Here is a 24,113-nt window from a genome sequence, read left to right as displayed (position 1 = left end):
AAGCACGCTTTGAAGAAAACAGACACCTACAATTTATTGCAAGCATTCGTTAACAGCTCTAGGCGTGCAACACACAACATTCAAAATGGTACCAAGTCTGGCGTTACACCAGCTGCTTCAGAGCATTATGACAGATGAAGCCCACACGTACTTAACCACACACATTTCAGAAGTTATTTTTACAAAGAAAAGCAAGCAAAATTATCCCAACTATATGTCAGCTTCTATATTTCAGTGCCAGGTTTTGGGCAAACGCTGTTGGTAGACCGACGTTCTGAAATTTTTCAAATATACCGAGTCCTGTGATGCACAAAAATAGGTGTGCTTTTTAGAGCATTACTCATAATAGCAAGCCATTACCAAAGCCAGTGCTATAAAAGTTTCCGTTTCATATTTAGCTGAGACCCAACTGTCTCTTTGAACATCCCAGACCCATCTGCTGGCAACCTAAAGGAAAGAAAAGATAAAATCATTTGTGAGATTATATATAGCACAATTTTTATGCTTTGAACGTGTTACATAAATGCTGACATAATTGAATTACAAGAGCCACAACTAGTAAAAAACAACTGCAAAATGACAGTGAAAATGAACAAATACTGTTTGTATGAAAATGTGTTCTTGCTTCACATTAAAGCTCCCACCCCAGTTGACCCAAAACTATCTACACCAAAAACTCAGCTCTGTCATGTTCACTTGTTACCACTTCAGCATACTGTAGCAGCATCCCTTCAAACATGACATCAACAGACACCATTTCTGGCAACAAATTTAAGTAAAAATCAATTGCCACTTCCACCTCTACCAGTATACTTGTGACTCTCATTTTTTTGGTAAAAGTCTTCGGAAAACTAACGTGTAAATTCACTGCTAAAATAAATATAATCTTCAAGAGGAAAAAAAAAAGTTAATTTGGAACATTTCAGTAATCCATCTTTCTCCTACAGCTCTACACCCATACAGTACAAATTAGGAAGCTGTGTACTGCACCACAGCTCCAGGAACAGTGGGTAGATGTAGGACCTTCATAGACTGGCCTCAGACAGCACCCCTTCAAACATTATTTCACAGAAGCCATTAAGAACAAGGTATGGCTTCACCTGAGCAAAACACCAGGTTTTAACACCAGCTGTGGTTCAACTACTACAAGTGTTCTCTAATTCTCAGCAAGAGACCAAAAAGTGTGCTGAAAGCCAAAGAGAGCTTGCAACACATGTAAATTATCACACAACACAGGAAAATTGCAGTCCAATAAATTCTTTTGTTTTGGGTGTACCAAGTTCAGGTCACTATTGTCCCAGCTGTAGTCCCAGGAGTATCCATTTGGTGGCAGCTCCAGTTAAAACAGTCTACATTCCTTTCCTTGCTCCTATTCCTTCCCATGTCACCCCCTGCCACAACTGCACTGCATTTTATGCTGGCATTTGATGACCTAACTGGAGGTCAAAGTTCTCTAGAAATAGAGGAGAAAAAAAATATTCACTGCCGTCATGCAATTGTACTGGCACAGCACACAGGGGAAATAACTGGTTGATAGAGAAAAGCAGCATGGGCTCCTTACCACTGTTGCTGAACTCAAAACAAAACAAACAAACAAAAAACAACCTAAACCAAACACACACCTTAACAGGGTTAGTCAGAAGCACAGCAGTACCTTTGTCACCTAGTACACTACTTCCCTAAGGAACCTAAAAGCGCCAAGACTACTTCATGTTACACTGCTGTATGTGGATTAATGCCTAGGAGATAACATACACTTCTAAAAATTACTTTCAATTTGCAAAAGGTATTAAGAATAATTTGTTTGCTCACATGTATTGCTTGACCTGCCTTTTCCACAATTAGCACTGATACCACATACTTATAACGGTCAAAGCCCATTTTCTTCGTAGCTGTTAATATCTCTTCAGAGATTGAAGCACACAAGGAGGGACTAGAAACTGCATCGTATTTGCCTTGTTGAAGTTTCTTCTATTGAAAACAAATTTGAAAGATCTTAGTTTTCATCCAGGTAGTTCTTTGCAATAAACTTTTACAGACATTTTCATTAGAAAAAATAAGGAGTAGAATAGACTGTAAAATACAGATGCTGCTCCCAAACAGCAAAAGCTGTACTATTTTTTATATTAAATGCTTTATCTATTTTTTTGAAAGTTACAGTTACACATATAGAGCCAATCTCATTTCAGCAAACAGGGATGTATTATTCTCCAGCACTTAGGCTCAGTTCACTGGAAAATAGTTCTATAAATACCTGTTCCATATATTGAAGGCCTGTCCTCAGAATTACAAGAGTTAGTTGTAACTTTTCAAGGTATCACCATCACATTTTAGTAGATTGTTCTCATTATTTTCTGCTTATTTTTTATATGTGGCAGTCAGACTGTCAAGGACACAAAGCATATGTTATGCTGGTCAAGTGATATTAATAGATCCAATCAAAGTCAAATGTCACAAATCCAAGATCAGGATCTTTGGATATCCAGATATTTTGGAGGTCAGGGTACTTTGAATAACTATAACTTACTTTGATTAGAAATGAGTAAGAGATCAAGCTTCAGCTCCATCTGAACAGCACATGCTTAGTGGCTAACTTGCAGAGGGCCTTCTGCACTTTGTGAAACATAGCACTACATACTACATGTGTGCCAAAACTTAAGCCTGCAAACATTTATGCCTATGTTTTAAGTTTACATTAATGGAACAGCAGAAGTTGCTTAATCTTTGCAAGACAAACTACTGTTAAAAAAAAAGAAAAAAAAGAAAATTCATTTTAAAAGTACTATACCGTTAGTATTGCTTGAGCTTTGTCTCTCACTAAATAATCCTGAAATTTATGATATGGGTCTAGTCTGTATGTATTAGCATATTTTATCTTTGCCCTACTAGGTCTGAATGGCAGTCGCTTAGTTTTTGTTGATTCGCTGAAATATTCTTCTTCCAGGGGAGCTAAAGATTCAAAAACAGTTTGCTTCCGTTTTCCTTTCATCTGTGCAAAATAATAAGAAAGTCTGCATTAGATGTAAATGGCTTAGTGTTTTACAATCTCTAAATGCTACTTTATGGTATATAGTTACAAGTAAAAAACAGTCTGTGTTTTGAAAAAGCAGAAAAGCTAGAAATATTATATCTTTTCCTCTGGCTGTTTTGACACCATCACTTTCACTGAAAAAGAGAATGGTGGTTAACTTGTGTTCAATTTTCATTTATTTTCCAATGAAGCCTAAATTAAGTTTGTATTTAGTCTCAGTCAAGCAAGTATGCCACAGTAGCACTCCGCATTCACTCCATTTTATAGGAAAAACAAACATACACAAATACCAACATGTGCCTGAGACTCTTACTGACAACTTCAAGCTTTTCATTCAAAAATTGTACACAAAATCCAACATATATGCTTGGTTCATTTACTAGGAAATTTTACTTGTCCTCATTGCTTGTGATGCTACTAAATAAATGCCTTATGTATTAATGTCTTAATTTGCTCATTAAAAAGAAAAAGATACTTTCATCTGCAAGCTTTGTAATTTTGCTTGGAACTTCAAAGCAGAGTAGTAATTCTTTGTGTGTCATGAGAACTCTGAAGATCCAAGTTCTCTCCCCATCCAGCTCGTGCAATATCATTCTTTTAATACACATAACAAAACTTGGCCTTCTATGAATGCAAGCAGCAAGTCTGATGATGCATTCAGATATCACCACTTGCTGTCCTCCACAGTTGGCTTAAAACACAACTGTAAAACAGTAACAAAAGACAGAGACAGAAAAGCACTTGGTACCAATGAGACTGTAACAACTGCTACAGACCATGATTTTCCATACCAGCTACCTCCTAACCACATTCAAGTTTTGCCGATTCTTCAGCCCCTTGCTCCGCTTTCTTACTACAGAGAGAACTTAGGCCATCATCAGCTACTTGTCAGAAGAGAGCATGAGGCTTACATTAAAAAGCGTAGGAAAAAAAAATACATTTGTGGGTAACAGAAAGCTCTAATAATAACTATCTGAAAAGATGCACTACTTTGGGGTTCACAAATCTTTTAGTCAGAGAAGTTTGAGAATAAGGGATGCAATGCAGTTTCTTCCTTACGGTATCACACATCAGCCATGTTGACACTAAAACATTACTTAGATCTGTCTCCCAGTTCCTCAGTTAGATAACTGCTACAAACTAGTGATGTTGGCAGCCCTAATGCAAATTGGCTGCAGGTGTTTGTTGATACTATGCCAACAGCACAAGCTCTGAATAGTACTGACACTACACTAAAATGGAAGGAACAGACAATTTGCACTGAGGCTGCGGACACTTGTCAGAAACTCAGAACTGTGAAGGCTAAGCTATAAAACTAGTAGATCGTACCAGCTCATCACGGGTCCTCTAGCAAGAAAGAAAAAAAAAAAATCAACTCTGCTATTAGCTTCCCAGATGAGCATCCCAAACCTTTTCAATATAATTGAGCATGTGAAAATGGTTACAACCTAAACAGCAACTCTTTGCTAATGCAGTTCCACATAAGTCACAGTATCTTCAACCTGTACAAGACTGAAGATGGAAGAAAATTTGTGTCTATGGCACCGAACTTCAAATGGTGCTGGTAGAAGCTTAACCGCTAGTAGTAGTGACAGAAGTTTCCATAAACATTTCCTCACTTGATAATGAGGTAACTAAAATCCTTACTGATCTCTCTGCCCGGTTTTATAGTTATGATTGTATTAACCAAGGCTTTCAATGTCTTAATAAGTAAATACACTTCTGTATTTCACAATGCAAACACTGGACAGTTTGCTTCTTCATGTGCATTATTAGCATGGGATTCCAAGTTTCAGCACAGTGTTGGGGCTTGACCTCTTCTCACAGATAACCAGTGATAGGACTAGAGGGAATGGCCTCAAGTTGCACCAGGGGAGGTTCAGGTTGGAAATGAGGAGACATTTCTTCTCAGGAGCAGTCAGGCATTGGGATGGGTTGCCCAGGGAGGTGGTGGTGTCGTTGAACGTGCTGCCCGGGGACATGGTTTAGTGGGTGACATTGGTGGTAGGGCGATGGTTGGACCAGATGACCCTGAAGATCATTTCCAACCGTAATGATTCTATTCTATGACTCTCGGTGTTGCTGTTACATTTATGTCGAGCCTCTACATCCTTCTGGAAAGGCCCTATTGAAGCCAGATGACCCAGTTTCAAATGGACTATACAGAAATGGGCTCTCACGGGACTGGACTGCGCTGTGCCAGCATGACCTCGGGCAGGCAGGAGCTCGTACACCGAGGGATGTTAGCCTCCACCATTTGGACAAACTCTTATTTCTCAACAAGCCGGCTTTAACACCTGCGAAGCGGCCACCCCCACCACCCCCCGGGGCTCACGCCGCCGCCGTTACAACCGCTGCCGCCACCTTCACCCCCTCCGGCAGCCGGCCCGGCCGCTCTCGCTGGGCAGCCGACAGGCTCAGGCGCCGCTCCGCCTTGGGGCGCGTCTCCATGGCTCAACGCGGAGCTGGGGCCGGCGGCGGCCGCCTCCCCTCGCCTCCTCCCCGGCCAGCGGTGCGGGGCCGGGCAGAGCCTTCCCTCAGCGCCGTGACGTGGGGCGCGGGGCGGGCAGCAGCCAGGTAATGGCCGCCGGGCTGCGGCGGGGTAGGGGGGGAGATGGGGATGCGGTGTTTCTGGCTCTCCGCCGCTTTTATTCGGGGCACCGGGGGGTTGCTGCGGTCCTGTGGACTATGCTCTGATGCCCCGTATCTGCTGGAGAAATCTGGGGTGTCTGGGAGTGACGCGAAAGGCGTGGTTTCGTGGTTTGTGAGCGTTTGGGTTGGTGGGGAACCGCGGGTGGGGTGCTGCCGAGGGCGGCTGGTAGCGGGTCTTTGTAGGAGCTGGGGTGTTTGTGGCGTTACTGTGCGATTGAATTCAGCCTGGAATTCAGAAAGTAGGTCCTGTGAGCCTGAATTCATAATTAAAGAGGAAACAACGTGTTGTGTTTGCCAGCTTAACACTAAGCCCCTTGCATGTTTGTTGTCATCCTTTATTTTCTAAGCAATTTCTTAACTGTCTTTGCTACCTCTTTAATGAAGAGACTTTGTTTTTTACTAAGTCAGAAATATATATCTCCTCATTAGTATGAATGGTTCTAGTTTTTGCATATTCTTTCATTTCTATCGTATATATCTTTCATTCTCTCTCTCTGCATATTCAGTATATGTTTCTGAATGAGTCCACGTTCCCACTTAGACAAAGATGCGGGTAATGTCTATATTTGGATTGTTTTACCAATACTACCTGCTCACACAGAATTTACTTGCTCTTTTCTTGCTGGTGTAAAGATTGAAGCACTTGGTTTTGCTTGAAGTAACATCAGTTTCTGCACAAAGATGAGATTTTGCAGAACATATGTACAGACTGTGATCTTTTTCTTCTGTCTTCATACAATCACAGAGTGGTTTGGGTGGGAAGGAACCTTAAAGACCACCCAGTTCCAGCCCCCTGCTGTGGGCAGGGACACCTCCCACCAGACCAGGTTGCCCCATCCAGCCTGGCCTTGAGCATTTCCAGGGATGGGGCATCTACAGCTTCTCTCTGGGCAGCCTGTTCCAGTGCCTCACCACCCTCTTCCTTGTCACCAGCTTGGTGGATGTAACCATTCAGAAATACACCAAACTGGTATATGCAAATAAGAATAATTCTGGCCTTCCACCTCTTGAGGAGTGGTTCTGCACAGAGAGTTTCTTTCATAATATGTCTAGATGGAAATTGCATTCCAAAACTTAACCTGTTTACAGATTATTTATTACTTGTTTACAGATCCTGTATTGCTGTGTGTGTATCTGTGCTGACAGGTATCCTTCGATAATAATTTGCTTGTTCTCATATACTTTCTTACTACAAGAACCTTTTTTGTGTGTTCTAGATGGCACTCCCAGGCTCAGTCAGTACTTGTCTTTCTCCACCTGTGCATTACATGATTTGCAAACTTGGATTTGAGAAAAAAGACATCTATGATATTAATAATATTGTGTCTGAAAATGGAGAAGTATGTTGGCAAGCTGTTACAGAGCATTTGCATTACCTTGAATCAGGTTGGTGTTTACCTTCTGTAGTAACGATACATAAAGACTGATTCTTCATAGTAGTCCTGGCTTAGTCATAACATTTTATTACAGTGTAGCATTAGCTTCACTTGCTGGAGTATGTATATTTCCTATCTACAACCAGCTTTACACATTTCATCTATGCTTATTAGTTATTACTAACTCCTAAGATTCATGTAATCTGCGCTACATAAGTAGGTTCTCCTTCCTCATTCTGCTCAGTTCACAGCTCCTGTATTTATGTGAGGAATTCAGTTCTTCCTTTCTCCTGCCTCATAATTGGTTTCTTCTATACTCTTTAAATGCCTTTTGCAGTAAATTTAAAACACCTGGGAGCAATCAATAGCCCTACTATTGCTTCAGTTCTTATTTTCCCAACTTTCACTTCTGTACGTAATTGTTTGTTAAGCAAAACAAATATCTATGTCCTGATCAGCTGGCGGAATTTTCATTTGACGAATTGGAAGCTTTTATTATTTTCCAAAGATGGTAAAAATGATAGGTATACATTCCTCAAGCAATATTTTTCAATGAAACAGAAAAATTTCTTTTGCTTCAAAATGTCCCACCAAAGAGAAGAAATTATACCAGTCTATAAGTGCCACATCCATCTGCATTCTTTAACAGGTGTAAGTGGTGCAATTTGGTCGAGGCTTCTGAGCCTGCACTAGCTTCCAATTTGGTTGTATAGAATTACTGTACTCTTTCACTGATAGGTTCTTCCTCTTTCAAAGAAGATAGAATATAATAATCCCCTTTAATTCCATATTTCTTGCATTGTCTTTTTTTTGTTTTTTGGAGAAGGCATTTGATCTTACCTGGTTTCACACTACACTTTTCTATAGTTCATTTGTGTGCTCTTTTGGACAGTAAATTGTAGTGTATCAGTTGCATTAAAATAATCTGGATAAAATTGTTTATCTAAATATGTACATGGGCTACTGGAGGTTGTACTTCTCATGGTTCTTAAAGTATTGGAACTTCAGGAAGTTTGGTATTCTAATCACCTTCTGTTTTTCAATTTAAGATCAAGGTGTGGATTATATCAAAAGTGTCCAGTCACTCGGACCTGTATGTGAATCAGTTAATTTGCACTTCAAATCTCTAACCAAGGAGCAATTTGTAGTTCAGTATGCAGTATGGTTTCACTGGACAAACTACACAGAGGTATGGAAATGTACGTGGACAGTTCGTATTTTGACACATAATCTCTTTGTGGAAGTTCAATATAGGAATACTCAAGAGAGATCAATGAACCAAAATGATTAGAATTGGTAACTAATTGTCCTTCTCTGACACATTGTCACTTCTAATTTTCCTGACTCTGTAGTTAGATTTTATATATGTTGCCACAAAAAAGAACACCTGATGTTTTGAGCCTGTTCTAACCTAAGATGGTACTGTTTTATTTTTCTGTAAAGACTAATAATCAGTGTCTAATATCAAATATTACTGTGTAAAGTTAGTTTTTTTTTTTTTTTTTTTGATGTGAGCCTCTAGATAAGTTGTGACTAAAAATACAAGAGACAGTCTAAAGTAGTGACCCTCCAGATATCTACAGTTTTATCACTGTGGCATGGTTTCCATTCTGTAATAGTGTTGTGACAATCACAGAGGAATATTTAGGTCATGTTTTTGTGTTATTTTGACAATTTGATTTTTCCTTCTGAATATTTAATGCAACATTCTTCCTCTTTTTTCCCACAAATCACAGTTATTTCTTGAAGTATTTGATGTTCTACAATATGCGCAAGCTACAGAAGTTGCTCTTGGCTTAATGAAGCTGACATCATGCTTGGAGAGAGCTTTGGGTGATGTAAGTGGCACCATGTGTATTCAATTGCAGGTTTTCTTTTATAACATGAGAACAAATTCTTGGATTTAATTGCACTTTGAAGAAGTGAAATTACCCTGTACTGTAGTAGTACAGAGTAGCCTAGCCACACCTGGATCCAGTTGGACAGATGTTTTCTTCTGGATCCAGTCGCACTAACAAGCATTCTGGTTCCCCATCACCTGTGCTGGTAGAGTTGCTCGTGTGAATGCACTTCCTAAACAATTTCATTAAAAAAGAGGAATGTTTGCTTAATCTGTGAACATATAGCAGGTCTTTGCTGCTCTGAGTTATTTCACTGAAACAGAGCAGCATACTTTTTCCACAGATGACCTGATGATGTATTAATTTCTCTGAGGAGAGGCAAGAGCTAAGAGCTGGAAATGGGCTGCTGGAGAACTTTTCCTCAACACCCTGATTGTTTTCAATAGTGAAAATGATTACTGGATAAAATTGTCAGGCTCTGTGTTTGAAATAAAAAGAAATATACTGAATTATTTATGCTTTAATTGTTTTTACTTTTTTCTTCTTCTTTAATAGGTATATTTACTGATTGGTAAAGATTGTCCCTTCCTTCTAAGAGATTTGCTTGCTTCTGAGCAGCTTGCAGTTGTTTTTGGACAAGATGTAGTAAGTGCATAGTTTCGAAATAAGTAACAACTACAGAGCTGGTTTTCTTTTTGCCAGGTTTCCAAACATAACCTTTGCTTGCACTGCAAACTTTGAAATATATTGGGAAAATTTTCATTATGTAGGTGTCACAGAAAATCTGGGGGATATATGGCAAAAAATAGTGAATATTATAATTGTAAATGGTAATGATTTCTAAGGCAAGCCCATATGTTTTTACTTGCTTTTCTACATGAAAAACCAACATACACAAAATTTCATATATTTGGCAAGGGGTAAAAAAACTGCAGAGTTGTCTGCCTCTTTTTGAGTTGTACTACGTGAAAATACACACCTAATAATCAGCTTCTAAAGCTGTGTTTCTCTTCACTGCCACTGTAGTAAAATGCTTTATAATACTTACCACTTACCACTTTTTTTTTCCCAAGAGAGGAAAATAGTTTGCCCATTTCCATTTGCATAAAAATAATAAAACAAAATTCTGGTGACATTTACCCTCTTGTGTAAACAAAGTAGATGGTCTTTCTCATACAGTTTTACAAATGTAATTTTTTTGTTAGGACATAGTATTGGCTATATCTTGTTAGCCAGTCTAGTAGTTTTATAAGGATTATTTCTGGAATTCTTACAGGCATGTGGAAAAGTTCAATTCTTACAGTTAAACAGTTTCCCTTTTTGTTTGATAGTGGTCTGGGAATACAACTTTGAATGCAAATTCTGCCTTTTTTTATGTAAATTTCTGCCAAATTATTGTGTATTTTTGTGATAAGTAAGAGCTAAATTTGATCTTGTTTTCCTGTCATAGTTGTTTAGGATGTTTGTAAGTTTTATTCTTTCCTTATTATATTCTATAGCATGTACAAGAAAGTTAAGATTTCCTTTCAATGCCTTTGGGAGCTGCCATTACTGTGACAATCTGTGCCTAGTCATTTTGACAGTAGGCATTATAGTTTCTCAATAACTCTTCAAATTTCCTGTCAGGGAAAGACACAAGGTAATAAATAATAGATTTCTTCATGTAGTAATCATTTTGTTTATTAATTAGATGGATGTACTAAGGGTATTCATTGGATTACCGTATGGTCTGAATCTTCGTAATGTTTTGTGGCATGGGTTTGCATCCCCACAAGAAATTCCTGCAAAGTAAGTTAATTTTAAAGAAAACTTATTTTCTTATCAGTTAGATTTGACAGTTCCTGAAAAGCAATTAGTAAATTTTAGTTCTTTTTTTTTTTTTTTAAAGTGTCTTAAGGCCTTTGGCAGTATCCTGACAGTTTTCTGCTGCTGTTTTTGGAATTAGATTTCCATAGAATACTTAAGCCGTTATGAAACTGGTCAGTTTTTAGGACCAGTGTGTTTTACTAACAGGAAAACTGACAAAACTTAAAGTCTTTCATGAAACACAGTTCCTTGTCTGTTAGGACAGTCAGAAATAACTTGGAACAAAAAGCAGGTTGGAGGAGCAGCAGCAGCAGCCAAGTAGAATACACTGATGCTTTTTTTTTTTTTCCTAATTCCCCATTTTGTCATGCTTGTAAATGTAGTTAATCATTAGGCACCCCCTACTCAAAAGGGTTGGGTGGAACAGGTACTGGATCTTCTTTGAAAGAGCAGAAAAAACCTTTGTCCCCAACCCACAAATGTGGATTTGTTGCAACAGTTTCAGTTATACAGGATTTTCTAACATGTTATGGTATTCTCCCTAGATATTGTGCTATGCTGCTTTTTTTAACTGCAGGATTGGGTCAGTTATTACAGACATACCTTCTGAAAACTAAATATATTTTAGTACATCGACCTTATGTGACCTTCATTAGCTTAGAGGAGCTTGTTGCATTTCCAGGCAAGTATTTAACCTTTAGCTGTTTTTTTATTGTTGTTTCATTGTCCATAAGTGTTGTTAAAAATAATGGAGTTTCCACAGTTCTAAGATTGAATCTTTTTAACTAAAATACCATATGCTGTCTTTAGATGAATCAATTGTGCTTGTAGGACCACTTTTTAATACAAAAGCAATTCTACTCGTTATTGAGTCAAAAAAATCTGCATTCCAAAATAATTGCAGCACACTGAAATGTGTAACATTACTTCCTATGAAGACTTCATGTTCCAATCTTTTGATGATGAAAATGTATTTTATTTAATAGTCATACCGAATCTTTATTTTTTTCCTGAATCGGGGGGGTTCAGGTGCACAAGTCCCAGCAGGAATACTCTGCATATTTCAGGGAAAGTAGTGAAACATTATAATGCCTCATCTTCAGTACCCTGATGCTTTTCTCAGGGAAGGACCTGAAGAGTGTCAGATGAAAGTCTCCTCATCGCTGTAGTTTCAGGCCATATTTGGTGTATTCCCACTGTTTCAGAGGAACAACAACATATAAGGAATCCAGGTCTATACAGTGGCCATAGTCTGTCTGTGCTATTTGATCAATTTGTCAGTGAAACTTCTGTTCATGGAACTGAGAATGGGGCTTTTTGAAACCATATCAAGCTGATAATATTCAAATCATCATGTAGTATAAATCCTGTAGTTGTTGGTGTGCTTCAGAAAAACACCTACTACAATTAAGTTATACTTATTATTTTATGGCTTGTCGTGGAATGTGTTTATAATATGATTTAATAAGTGTCTTTTTTCATTATATGGTAGCACTGAAGTATAAAGTATTATGCTAAATGTTGGTACAGAAAATTTGATAAAATAGAAACAATATTTTTATTTTTAAAACACTATTCTACAGATTTTTACTGAATTAAAGGGGTTAAGATATATTATACTTCTTGAAGTATTTGAAGTAGGTGGAGAACATCTCAATAGAAACGGGCCAGTTGCTGTGTAATATTTTAGTCTCAAAAAATTGTAGGCATTTTTTACTGTGTTTACGCTGTCACTTTATATTATTTGTTGAAATGCAATCTTATAAATTGATTTTCTGATATTAAATGTATTGTGATTGCTGTTCTACTTGCAGAGTTGAAATAAATTGAATAGCTTTTAAGTCTCCCTTTATAAGTGCTGAAGTGATCTTTTCAATTAAATGTTAATAATGATTTAGAAATATGTAGATTGTATGTAACTTACTAATGTTGTTTTGCTAACTTGCAGATCTTAATCATGAAACACTTTGTGTAGCAGAAGAGCTAGTACAAGTGTCTAATTTTGTATTTAAATCAATGGTACCATTTTGGATGGCTGCTTTAACAGCCTTCAAGCAAAGCAGGTAATAGTTGATTTGTTTTCTCCCTATTTTTAGTCTTGGTCTGTAGTCTCCAGTCTTTTCATTTCTTTAGTCTTTTCATTTCTAGATATTCACTATTTCTAGAATACTAGTCAGCAGCACTTGTAGATTCCAAAGCTTTTAGCTAAATCTTTTGCCTGCAAACATATAGTTATGCATTGTAATGATGGTCCCTCAGAAGGTTGGTGGACTTATTTCTAGTTGGCACAAGATAAAGTAATATAAACTATGTATTGAAATCTAAGCTGAGGAACTGCAGCAGATGTAGCGAAGAAGAGCTTTAGAAAGTGAATGGAAGTAACTCTTCAGATATTAACATATTTAGAAAAAAATAGTTTTTTTTCCATCTTCCATGCTCCACCTTTTTGTAAGTCAGTGTCATCTCTGAACTGATTTGAACTAGGTGGCCAGCTTCTGTTGGGCACAGATAGTCATTAATATCTGTTTATAAGGTCCTCACTATGGAGGAATATTGGTCTAGATTGTTTGGCCTGAAAGAATATTTCTAAGATGTCTCTAATTTCCATTTGGATTATATTTATAAGGGAAGAAAAACCCTTTGGGTATCTCTGTTGTTTTTTCAGGTATGCTGATTGTGTGATTCTCTTACTTCCTCAGCTGGAAGCTGGACTCAGATTGCTCTTCACTACAACTAATAAATGTCCAAATCGACTGCTGACAGCTGAGGTAGGTTTCTGTCTAGTCAATTATGACTTACAGTATTTCTAGAATAATTATTCTAGAAGCAAGGTGATACTTCCAGTTTTTCCTACCCCAACATTCCAAGAAATCGTGGAACATCATTTAGAAATTTCCAGTAAAGTTTCATGAACACCTTTTTTTTTTTTTCCTACTAAAAGTGGTCTGAAAAACTTTGTGAAGGTTAGTGTTCAAAAACAGTAGTTAAGGGAGGAAAGTAGATCATATTATGTTTATTAGAAACAAAACAAAACACCTTGCTAAAAAATCTAAGTCGTTTTTTTCTTTTGATTTTTTTTTGCTATTCATGTACCTCCAGTATCTCACATAAATTAATAAGTATAACTTCAGTATGGCTTGCATTTTTTGAAAAATCATGTAATACTTATCTTTTGTTCCAGCCTTCTGCTCTCTACACCACTTTTGATGAGGTAATTGTGATTTTATTTTTTTTAAAATATGGATCAGTGTCAGAATTCAAGCATGTGCATGTCTCTCATTAGTAGAGATCAGAAAGCACTTTCTTGTTGTGTTGGATAAGGCATTATTTCTAAATTTTTCCAAATAGAAGATAATGGCAGAAAACATACTTTAAATATGGCATCCCTCAGAAGATAACAAAATCAATACAAATTTTAATGAAGAGATTAATCTAAATGCTTTTATTTTTTATTTATTCATCTTAAAGAAACATACTCTGCCATTTTCCTAGATTCAGCTATTCAAAATAAATACAAATAAGCCTTGCCAGCAGAAGTCCTAGATTTTACAGCCCTTCTGAATTATCTCAAATAGTCAAGTATTTAATCAGTAGTAAATATATACCTTGTTTCTGGCATGGGAGAAGTATTTGCTTAATATTAGAAAATCTATTTACTTAGTGTTTTTGCTTTGATTGTTTGGCTTTCAACAATACATTTATATTCAAATTACTTTTTCTAGATGCTAAAAAAGCATTTGGATAATGAAGAAATCAACCAGCTTCCTTCAGTTCTTGAAGAACCTGCCATGGCAAGTGTTTTGAAAGTTCATTTTGTTGTTGTTGTAATTTTGTTTGTCTTTTTTGTTGGTTTTATTTTTGTTTTCTTTCAGAATAACGATACATTTATGATCGTTTATGTATTTATTCTACTTAGCTTATAGAGCAGGAGAAAAACTGTTGCCACATATGGGGAAAATTAAAACTGTTTTCTGACTTCCTCTGGGGCACATGTAATACTAGGTGGGCACGTGGCATAAAAACATAGCTGCAAACCTACCAGAGAACATTCTGCATGTTGTAACCCAAACATAACAGTGAACACGAAAACTAGAGGTGTTGAATTTAGAGACTTGAGATTGCACGAAAGACATGAGTTTATTGCCCTGAGACGGAGGCAGTGAAGCTATGTAGAAATTGGGACACAAATTTAAAGGAAATTCGTTGTTACCCATTATGAAATAACTTGTATGTGAATTTTGAATTTCCTGAGAAGCTAGCAAGTTGTACTAGTTGCCCTTCTGTTATGAGCATAGACTGCATTGTTTTCTCTAAACATCTAAATGCCATTTTTCCTATAGACACAGTCACATATTTATCTTTCAGATGGTATTCTGTACACTCACAACCATTGGTGTGAATTTCCACAGGAATTTCTTTGGGATTTCTTGAACCACCAGGAGGGTCCACGTATAAGAGATCATTTAAGTCATGGAGAGATCAATCTAAAAACATTTCCTAGAGAATTGGCCAATCAGATAGTTGCATTTGCAATTACACTTCTCTGTAGATTCTCAGATGGAGACACAGTTGCTTTCAAGGTAAGGATCAATATTATGCTGTCAGAAGAATCTTCAGTTGTTTTGGGTGCTGAATGTATTTTTAGATAGTGTCATGACTGCATCTTTCTTTACAGCAGCTTTTCATAAAAATAAAGCGTTCCTCCAAGAAAAAAGCTGTGCAAGTATGTTTTTCTAGTATTGCAGTAAAATAAATACAGAAAGTTTTCTGGAATAAGTCTTCTTACTGTATCTTAATTTGATTAACTATTCCTTATTTGGATAGTTGATCCATAGATTATAGTGATAGTACTGTATATGATTTGTTAAATTATATCGATACTTAGCCTGTTTATCAGCTGTGTTGTTGGAAAGGTAAATAGAACAGCTGTAGCTCAGCCACTGAGGCATGTAATGTTTGACATTTTCTTTCTTTCTGAGACACTATAAATAACCTTTCAGAAATGGAGATGCAATTTGTGTCCTCACTCTATATTGTGAATTTGTATATACCTTTTGTCTAGCAATACATGTACTTTAACATTAGCAATTATTATATTCACTCTCACAAATTTCCTGTTCGTGTTTGGCATTACTTCCTTCAATATGAAACAAAAACCTTTGAGATAAATCTTCCATTTATAATTTGGATTTCCTTCTGGTTTCTCAAGATTTGCATGCTGCTGCATTGAGAGTTCATGGTTACTTTTCTCTCAGCTGCAGTCAGGGTTCATTGTTGAAATATGGCAAAGAAATCAAGCTTTAAAAACTCATTGTTTTGATTTATTGCTCTAGACGTATGAAATTAATTAACTTCAGTAGTGTAGGTAGCTTGCATAAAGTTAAACATAAGTCTAATTCTGCATCCAGTTAGGACAGTTTGAAGAAAATGTTGTATTTTGTCTGCTGTCTGTCAACTGTTGATTTTGTAATCAGGAACATGTGATCATAAAACCATTGATGACTTGTGCAAGTTGCTACCGTTCTCAATTTCATCCGATTTCCCGACTAAAGAAACAGGTAAATGCTTACGGTTGAAAGCATTTTAGTCCGTAAAATTGTGAATCCTTAAAATTAGTCTTAATTACTGTCTTCATGCTTTGATTGCCCTAATGTAAACCTTAATAATTTGTGTCAGTTTATACAATTATGACTACTGAACTGATTACCAGTTGTTGCAGTTTCTTTCTAAAATAGCCACTAAGAAAAATAAAATGTTATCTGTCAAAGATCATACTTTACATACAATTTTTCGTGGTACGTTTTTGAATTTTAGGTGCTGGAATGCATGAAGAGCATTCACGTATGGCCTGAATTACCAACAGTGTCTGAGGAACATGTTCAAGCGGTTAAAGGGTACATATATGCTGTTCATAACAAAAAAAAAAAAGTTCTCAAAATTGGATTTGAGATGATAAGTATCTTATGTTTCTTTACTAGTAAGATGATAGACACCAAATAGGTTGTGTAAAGACCCTTTTGTTTTTCTTTTTAACTTAATCTGTGCTATACGTATCTGTATATATAATGCAAATACAGTATAAAAACTACAAGCATTGCACTAACTAGAAGGCAACGAGGAACCATTTGAAAGCAACACAAGGGTGTTAGTGACTCCCTGTTCTGTTTCCGAAGAGATACTGAAGGAGCTGTTAGGAAATTAAACTAGAAATTGAGCCCATCACAACAAAAAGCAAAAGATGACTCACCAGATGTAAAACAGAAAATAATTGCTTATTCTGAAAAGGGCTTGGTAACTAAATTAATGGAAGACTTTACACAAGATATTAAATAGGAAATTACACTGATTTAGATCTGAGAGGTGAAAATGGAATGCACCAAGCACATATTCAGTATGCTTTGCGATTTTAATGAATAAACAGAAGATTAAGAGGAGTTTAAGAGTCTGCTGAGACTGAGAAAAGGCTGATTTTAATTGGAGAAGGAAAGTTATACGTAAAGGGAAAACCAAGATTGTAGAAAGAGGGGTTATTAAATACATATACATTGCTATCCAAAATATCTACATCTCAATCAGTGCCATTTAGGCAAATGAGCACTATACAGTATTGTCATCTCAATCTTTTTATTTATTTATTTATTTATTTATTTATTTTAAGGTTAGAAGGAAATACTGAAACTAGTTCTTTAATTTTGAAGATGGCTGAAATCCTCTCTCAAGTACAGCAGTATTTGCCCCAGGATTGCTGTAGTCCAGATGATCCTATCAATAGTGTTGTAACAGAGAGGTAAGTTTGTTTTCTGGGTTCCCACTGTCAACTTCTGCATGTAGCTCAGCACAAGAACTCTCAAACCTAAGTTACTCATTTTCCTGTTTTCAGAACAGTACTTGAAATATTTCAAGTGCTGTTCCAATATTGCTGCTGCAGCAATGAGATGTTGTAGATCTGGGTCATTATTTATTTAGATTTAGTTTAGAATTCATCATTGGGAAAAAAAACCAGACTGGGGAAGCTATATATGTAAATATTTATGTGCTGACTTGATTAAGTGGGCTTTAATCTAAATCTGCATCAGAAATTTTGTTTTAATGTGTTTGATGTCATAGCTATGCATGGCATTTAAAAAATAGTAATATGTCACTACATAATTCTTATGTGTTTCAGTACCAAGATTCTGAAATAGAAAATTGTCACACTTTTCAGACTTTAGAGGTATATTGGTAGGTCCAGTTAAAACTGACATGGAATAATAATCAAAACAACTTGTCTTTTTAATTGGCCCTGTTGTGGTACTCTGAAGAGGTTCATGACTAAATAAATATGATGGAACAATGCGCTCCTAATAAAACCTATTGGGTATGAGCAGGATAAGACAAAGAGGATGGTACCCATTGATGAATAGAACATGGAAGGCACACAGTCTGTATATGTAAAGCAATTTGCACTGTTCTAATTCATGAAAGAGCAGCCCAATTGCTAAATTGCTAAACCATTGTAAGAGTTTTCTGCTTTTATCACTTTTACTCGTTAATGTTTTGCTGTCTGAGAGAGAATTTTGGTGTGAAGGAGATTAAGAAACAGCTTTATAAGAACAGTGTTTAAAGTGAAATGTGGTATGTTATGTTTGTAGATCAGAAAAGGACAGGAGAAAGGTATTTGATCTCCTAACAATTCATAATCTGGTGCAGTTGATTAAAACAATGGCAGCACCACCTTTATATTAAGAAGTGTTAAGTCTGCTGTTTGTTCTGCCTGTAAGAAAGACAATACACTAATGGGAGTATTAGTTAATACCCTTTGTCTCAGTAAGTTTTATTATCATATAAGTTTTATTATAATAATTCATTGTGAATTGAAGTATGGTAGGAGGCTCCAACCATAGGAATGCTCTGATTTGGTATATTTAGTGTATTATTTCATCTAGATATTTTTATTTATTGTCATTGTATTTCTTTGATTTGAAACAGAAAACACATTCATCACCAGTAACTTTTCAATTGCATTTAGTAAAGTGATAGAGTACACAGAGTGTATAAAGATACTTATTTTTTTTCGGTCATGAGGTAAGAGTAATCAGTTTGTTAAACATTGCAAATCTAACCACACCAAATATGAAATACATCTCATGTTAGATGCATCTAGCAAAATATTGAAATTAACAATTACTTCCTCTTTTGGAGGCTGTTGGTAAAACTTTGTGATAAACATGTTTGCACACTCTATTCTCCACGACCTGTCCTGGAAGTATTAGTGGTACTCCGTAAAATATGCACACAGTGCCATCAAGTGTCGGAACAAGTTATTGCCAGCATTGAGTTGAGATATAAACAGTGGATGAAAAAGACTCTACGTTCTCGCCAAAGGCATAACTATCTACGAATGTTAAACAGGTTGGCTCATGTTTTTTTCTTTACTTTGTGGCTATGTTTATGGTGCTGTGGTGTAGTGGCTGCATGCTGCTGTTGCTAGCTTTGTTTTTTGTTTTACAAGTTTAAAATACAGTGTTATGTTCTTGTTAACCATGTCAGAGTTAGTGTCAACACAGGTTTATGGTTATGTAGTAATATTAAAATAACAGAAAATACCAAATTAGAGACCAATTTAATATACATATTTTTTTGCACTGCTAGACTACTACACTGTAAATTATAAGTTTTCAAATAAAAGTAACATTTAAATGTTAGATTTTATATATATATATATATATATATATATATATATATATATATATATCCTGCTTTTCCTATTTAAGCATAAAAATGCCATTTGAGTTTTACTAGAATGCAATATGTTAATTTTATTTCAAGACTCTACCTGCTTCAGTTCTTTTGATTTTTATCGTGGTTGGGTCAGCATCTTTTAGACAGAAGAGCGATTTTTAGGATTCCATTAATTTTGTTCCTGTTCATAAGTGTTTTTCAAGGATTTATGAATTTACTTTAAAAACTGGGAAAACTGTGAGCACAATTTTCCTGGACAGGTTGTATTCGTCAAAATGTTAAAACATGTTATTCAAGAAACAGTGTAAACTGACAATGCATATTTGTAATAAAATGGAGATCAAACTGAATTATCTGTGGGGTAATGGGTTCTGGTGAGGTTTTCTCTGGAGTCTTAATTACATGTATTTCTCTTCTATTCCTCCTCTGAGGTTTCATTATTTATAGTCTTTATATAGTTTTGATACTTGGCCTGTTTTTGTCTGATGGACTTCTTTAGTCTTTTTTTTTTTTTCTACTATTAAATATCCAACTATTTAGGATGGATCCAGAAGTCTAAGGAATTTTTTATATTAGTGATTTCAGTTTAATTCGGATTTAGTTTATTTATTTTTAAATACTTCTGCTTATTTCTAGTATTAAGTTTTTGTTTCCTGTGTTGCGGCTCATCTTACTGTTGATTACTCTGGAAGTAATCAATGTCCATTTGGTTTGTAAGAAGACTCCTTCTGATTATCAGCAGTATCTAAAGTGAGTATATATAACTTGCATTGTGGTAATTGGAAGTTACACGCACTATTTTTGTGGCCATTTGAATAAATTTGATCTGTAATGTAAATCCTGTAGAGAATAAAAAAAAAAGGAACAGCATAACTTACTGCAGAAGAATTAGCATCCTTCTTTCTATCATTAGTCACCAGTTATGTCATACAATGTTCACTAAGAACTAAAATAACTTCATTGGAAATATATGGTTCAGTTATTCACATTTTTAATTATTAGACTCCTTAGTATAAACAGAGAATGATCACACTGAAAAATTTAGTATATAAAAGCTGTATTTAATATATTAGTAATTTTACTCCTTGTGTGTCAATTAACAAATGATTGTATTCTGAACATTTGACTGAGAAAAGAAAAGAAGCAATATGAGGAAAATTGTATTACATTTTATATGACTGAATTCTTTCTCTGTCAGTGTTTAATTGCAGTTCTGAAAATCATTACTTCTACAAGTGAGAATGAACAAGTACATTTCTTTCAGAAGTAGAAGAAAGTAGTAACTTTAAGTCAGGCACTGAGAGCTTTTTCTTTTTAGGTTCTTTAATGAGTTTTTCTTCTGTTTTTATTTCTCATAGGTTTTTGAAGTCAGTCTTGCAATATACTGAGAACTTGGTGACATATACAAGCCCAGAGAAAAACAAGTGGGATGAAACTGAAGAGCTTACAAATAAGGCTTTGATAAAAATAAGGAACTTCAGTGACAGAAAGCTAACATTAATTCAGTCAGCCACATAAATTAAATAGTTGTAAGGTTATTAGGATATTGTTATATCTTAAGAGTTTTGAAGTCATCAAACTTGACGAGTCTAAGGTTTAAAAGCAAACTTCATCAGTCATTGTAAAATTTTGGATGCAAAATGTATTGTTTTTATTAGAAGGCTGTTGAGACTGGAGTTGAATTATCAAGCTTCTGAAGAACGAGCTGTTTGCCAAATCCATTAAAAAGGATTGACTGCAAGCCTATTCAGGATGATGCAAGTTCTTCTTTAAGTATATTATGTTTTGTAGCTAGATTTTTTTATATAAAAAGTTTTTTATTGTACTGAAAACATCTAAGAGAAGAGGATGAATAAAAGCTCTGGAAAAAAAAAATCAAATTCCTAAAGATTTATTGTACATGTTGATGAAATACACTGGAAATAGTTTCAAGTACTGTGATGAACAGATTGAGAAACAATTAATAGTATAACCTTTAGGGTAAAGTAATGCTCATTGACAGCTATAATTGTTTTTATTAGTTCAAACCAGTCAGGTCATGCATGATGTGCACCATTTGTTTAATTTATCTGCTCATTCCCAATACATGCCTAGTTAGTGAGTTAACTGCATGTAACTTAAATATGAACTCTAAAGTGTACACAATCACAGTCATGTATTTACTATGGTTCAAGAAGTTATGTTTGTGTTGCATACAAGATTCCTTTTGAATATATTTTTTTCAAAAATACATTTTCCTATATTCTTGTCCGCAAAGACTAGAATTTCAAAGGAATGCATCAGTTTAAGAAAGGATTCACAGAAGATAACTAATCTCTATCCATTTCTTTCTCCTATGGAGAGCAAAACCAGAGGGTAATGTCTGGAGATAGTTTGATTATACAAACAATTAGAGATTCAAGTTACATTTTAATAAGATTCTTTGACTGGAAATCATAGTGAGAGAATCACTAGTTCAGTGATGGGGGTAGATGTAAACTAAAATCATGTTGCTTCATTCAAGCTACCCTTTCAATGTTTTAATTGCAATTTTGTAATTTAACTATGTCACTTTCCAAGGTTTTTTGTTACTCTAAAACTAAAGGATATGAATTAGAGAAAAAAGGATTTAAACTAGGAATAATTAATTGAATGCAATCTTTGAGCCACAGTATAAAATTTCAGCTTTTTTAACAGCTGAAGTGGCAAATTTAATTATATTTAGAAGATGTATTTTCTATCTGTTGACTTTGCTCAGCAGTGTTAACTTCTGTGAAGCATAGCTTTATAGTTACTTTTATGACATTTGCTTTGATGATGATAAGTGTTATAAGGCAAAAAACTTTTAAAACTTTGCCTATTTGTTGAGGAAAGAGATTAAGAAATTAAAATTCATAGTGTTTTAAAAGTGCATAAATAGATGACACACTTTCTCCTTGTTGAAAACATGTTCTTGTACTGAAAAGCATCTTACAGACTGTGTGTATTTTCAACAACATAAAAGTTCTCCTTCCTATACTTTCTTCCTAAACTTCATTAAAATGATCTTGCATGCTATTCTCTTCATTTGTGTTTACCTAAGAAGGAGCTCATTGACAGTCTCATTTACTAATTAATGCCACAGATGTGTTTTGTTGCTTTAAGTCTGCAGTAAGAAACATGATGGACTTCTGGCAATTTTGTTTTTCCTACCTCTTAAGCTCTCTGATGGGAATACTGCTATCATCTATTGGTTAGACAAATCCGGAACAGACTAGGACAATCCAGTTAATTCTGTCTTGATGCTATTATTTCTTAGACATTTGCAGTAGAGCTGCATGCAAGGCTTAAGGCTTCTTCCTGTTGTTGTAAGACTTACAGAAAAGAGTTGTAGCATAAGTTTACATGTATATTCTACAATGCACTTAGGAGAGCGAATGGCAAGAGACATAATAAAATCATTGGTTTTGTCCTTTATCAGTCACTTGGACTTCTCTGCTCCAGTTGTTATCTTTGCCATCTGTTTGGAATCACTACAAAAGTATTACTTTTGCCAGTTTTATTTCCTGGCCCTGCTTCCTGAGGTCTGCATTTTCCTGAAGGTAGTACAGTGAAGGTGTACAGACATACATGTAGGTGCAGAATCTGTAAAGTAGTCTGAGGAAGGTAGTTGAAATATCTTGTGTAAAAAGGATCTCTGAAACCTGGGTAATGCTAATGAGGGAGTGAGAATTCTTCAGTTAGTTCTTCCAAGTTCAATTAGTTAACTTGTATTTGAGTAATATATATACGTATATTCTATAATGTGTGTACACAGATGCATATATATAAAAAAAATAGCTGAGGTTGCTTCTGTTACTTCCTGAGCAAGCTAATTTTAACTTTCCTTAACAAGCTAATGTTAAGCATTCTAATTCAAAAAATTTATAACAGAAATTTTGAAAACATTGGAGAAAATCAGGCATCCATCCTGGTGAAGTCAATGGAATTAATAGAATCACAGAACAGCTTGGGTTGGAAGGAACCTTAAAGATCAAATAATTACAAGCCCTCTGCAATGAGCATTAATAGTGCAACCCACTAGATAAGGTTTCCTAAAGCTCCCATCCAGCCTGGCCTTGAACACCTCTACGGATGTTGAAGTGTTCACCACTACCCACAACTTACCCGGGCAACTTGTTGCAGTGCTTCACTACCCTCTGAGTGAAGAACATCCTCCTAACCTCTAATCTAAATCTCCCCTTGCTTAGTTTAAAACAGTTTACCCTTGTCCTGTCATTATCTAAGAAAAAGTTGCTTTCCATCTCTTTTTATAACCCCTTTTTAAGTATTGAAAAGCTCCGCTAAGGTAGCTCTGGAGCCTTCTCTGCTGTAGGTTGAACATCCCCAGCTTTCTCAGCCTTTCTTTGTAGGAGAGGTGCTCCAGCCCTCTGATCATCTTTGTGGCCCTCCTCTGGACCTGCTATAATGGGCCCACATCCTTCTTGTGCTGGGGGCCTCAGACGTGGATGCAGTACTCCAAGTGAGACCTCACAAGCACGGAGCAGAGGGGGACAATCATCTCCCTCCACCTGCTGGCCACTCCTCTTTTGATGCAGCCCAGGATGCAGTTGGCCTTCTGAGCTGCAAGCATGCGCTGCCAGCTCATGTGAAGCTTTTTGTCCAAGAACCCTCAAGTCCTTCTCTGCAGGGTTGCTCTCAGTGAGTTCTTTTCCCAGTCTATACTTA

General features: G+C 35.9%; 2 protein-coding genes across 12 annotated transcripts; one reads left to right on the top strand and one right to left on the bottom strand.

Annotated features, from left to right (window-relative positions):
- Positions 1-8: 8 nt before the first annotated feature.
- DYNLT2 (dynein light chain Tctex-type 2) lies at positions 9-5,539 on the bottom strand. 7 transcript variants are annotated; one of them, XM_038176085.2, is made up of 4 exons: positions 5,402-5,539; positions 2,789-2,989; positions 1,813-1,971; positions 9-447 (listed from the first exon to the last, which is right to left on the bottom strand). In XM_038176085.2, exons 1-4 carry the CDS (start codon positions 5,480-5,482, stop codon positions 337-339), a joined length of 552 nt encoding a protein of 183 aa, XP_038032013.2. In that variant the 5' UTR covers positions 5,483-5,539; the 3' UTR covers positions 9-336. The 7 variants fall into 7 exon arrangements, with proteins under 7 accessions (XP_038032013.2, XP_027310020.2, XP_027310019.2 ...); XM_027454219.3 differs by having other exon boundaries at positions 5,396-5,535; XM_027454218.3 differs by having other exon boundaries at positions 5,384-5,523.
- Positions 5,459-22,875, top strand: ERMARD (ER membrane associated RNA degradation). Of its 5 annotated transcripts, none has more exons than XM_027454213.3 (18): positions 5,476-5,608; positions 6,901-7,069; positions 8,109-8,248; positions 8,796-8,897; positions 9,456-9,545; positions 10,591-10,688; positions 11,252-11,388; positions 12,655-12,769; positions 13,372-13,474; positions 13,888-13,917; positions 14,429-14,497; positions 15,116-15,286; positions 16,181-16,264; positions 16,521-16,600; positions 17,365-17,493; positions 18,888-19,097; positions 20,064-20,177; positions 20,786-22,875. In XM_027454213.3, exons 2-18 carry the CDS (start codon positions 6,901-6,903, stop codon positions 20,943-20,945), a joined length of 2,001 nt encoding a protein of 666 aa, XP_027310014.3. In that variant the 5' UTR covers positions 5,476-5,608; the 3' UTR covers positions 20,946-22,875. The 5 variants fall into 5 exon arrangements, with proteins under 5 accessions (XP_071891903.1, XP_027310014.3, XP_038032012.2 ...); XM_038176084.2 differs by having other exon boundaries at positions 5,600-5,633; XM_013100230.5 differs by lacking the exon at positions 5,476-5,608 and adding an exon at positions 5,658-5,791.
- Positions 22,876-24,113: the final 1,238 nt, after the last annotated feature.

The sequence above is a fragment of the Anas platyrhynchos genome, chromosome 3, assembly GCF_047663525.1.
Source record: "Anas platyrhynchos isolate ZD024472 breed Pekin duck chromosome 3, IASCAAS_PekinDuck_T2T, whole genome shotgun sequence".
In the NCBI taxonomy this organism is placed as follows: domain Eukaryota; kingdom Metazoa; phylum Chordata; class Aves; order Anseriformes; family Anatidae; genus Anas; species Anas platyrhynchos.
This window is presented reverse-complemented; position numbering and strand designations above follow the sequence as displayed.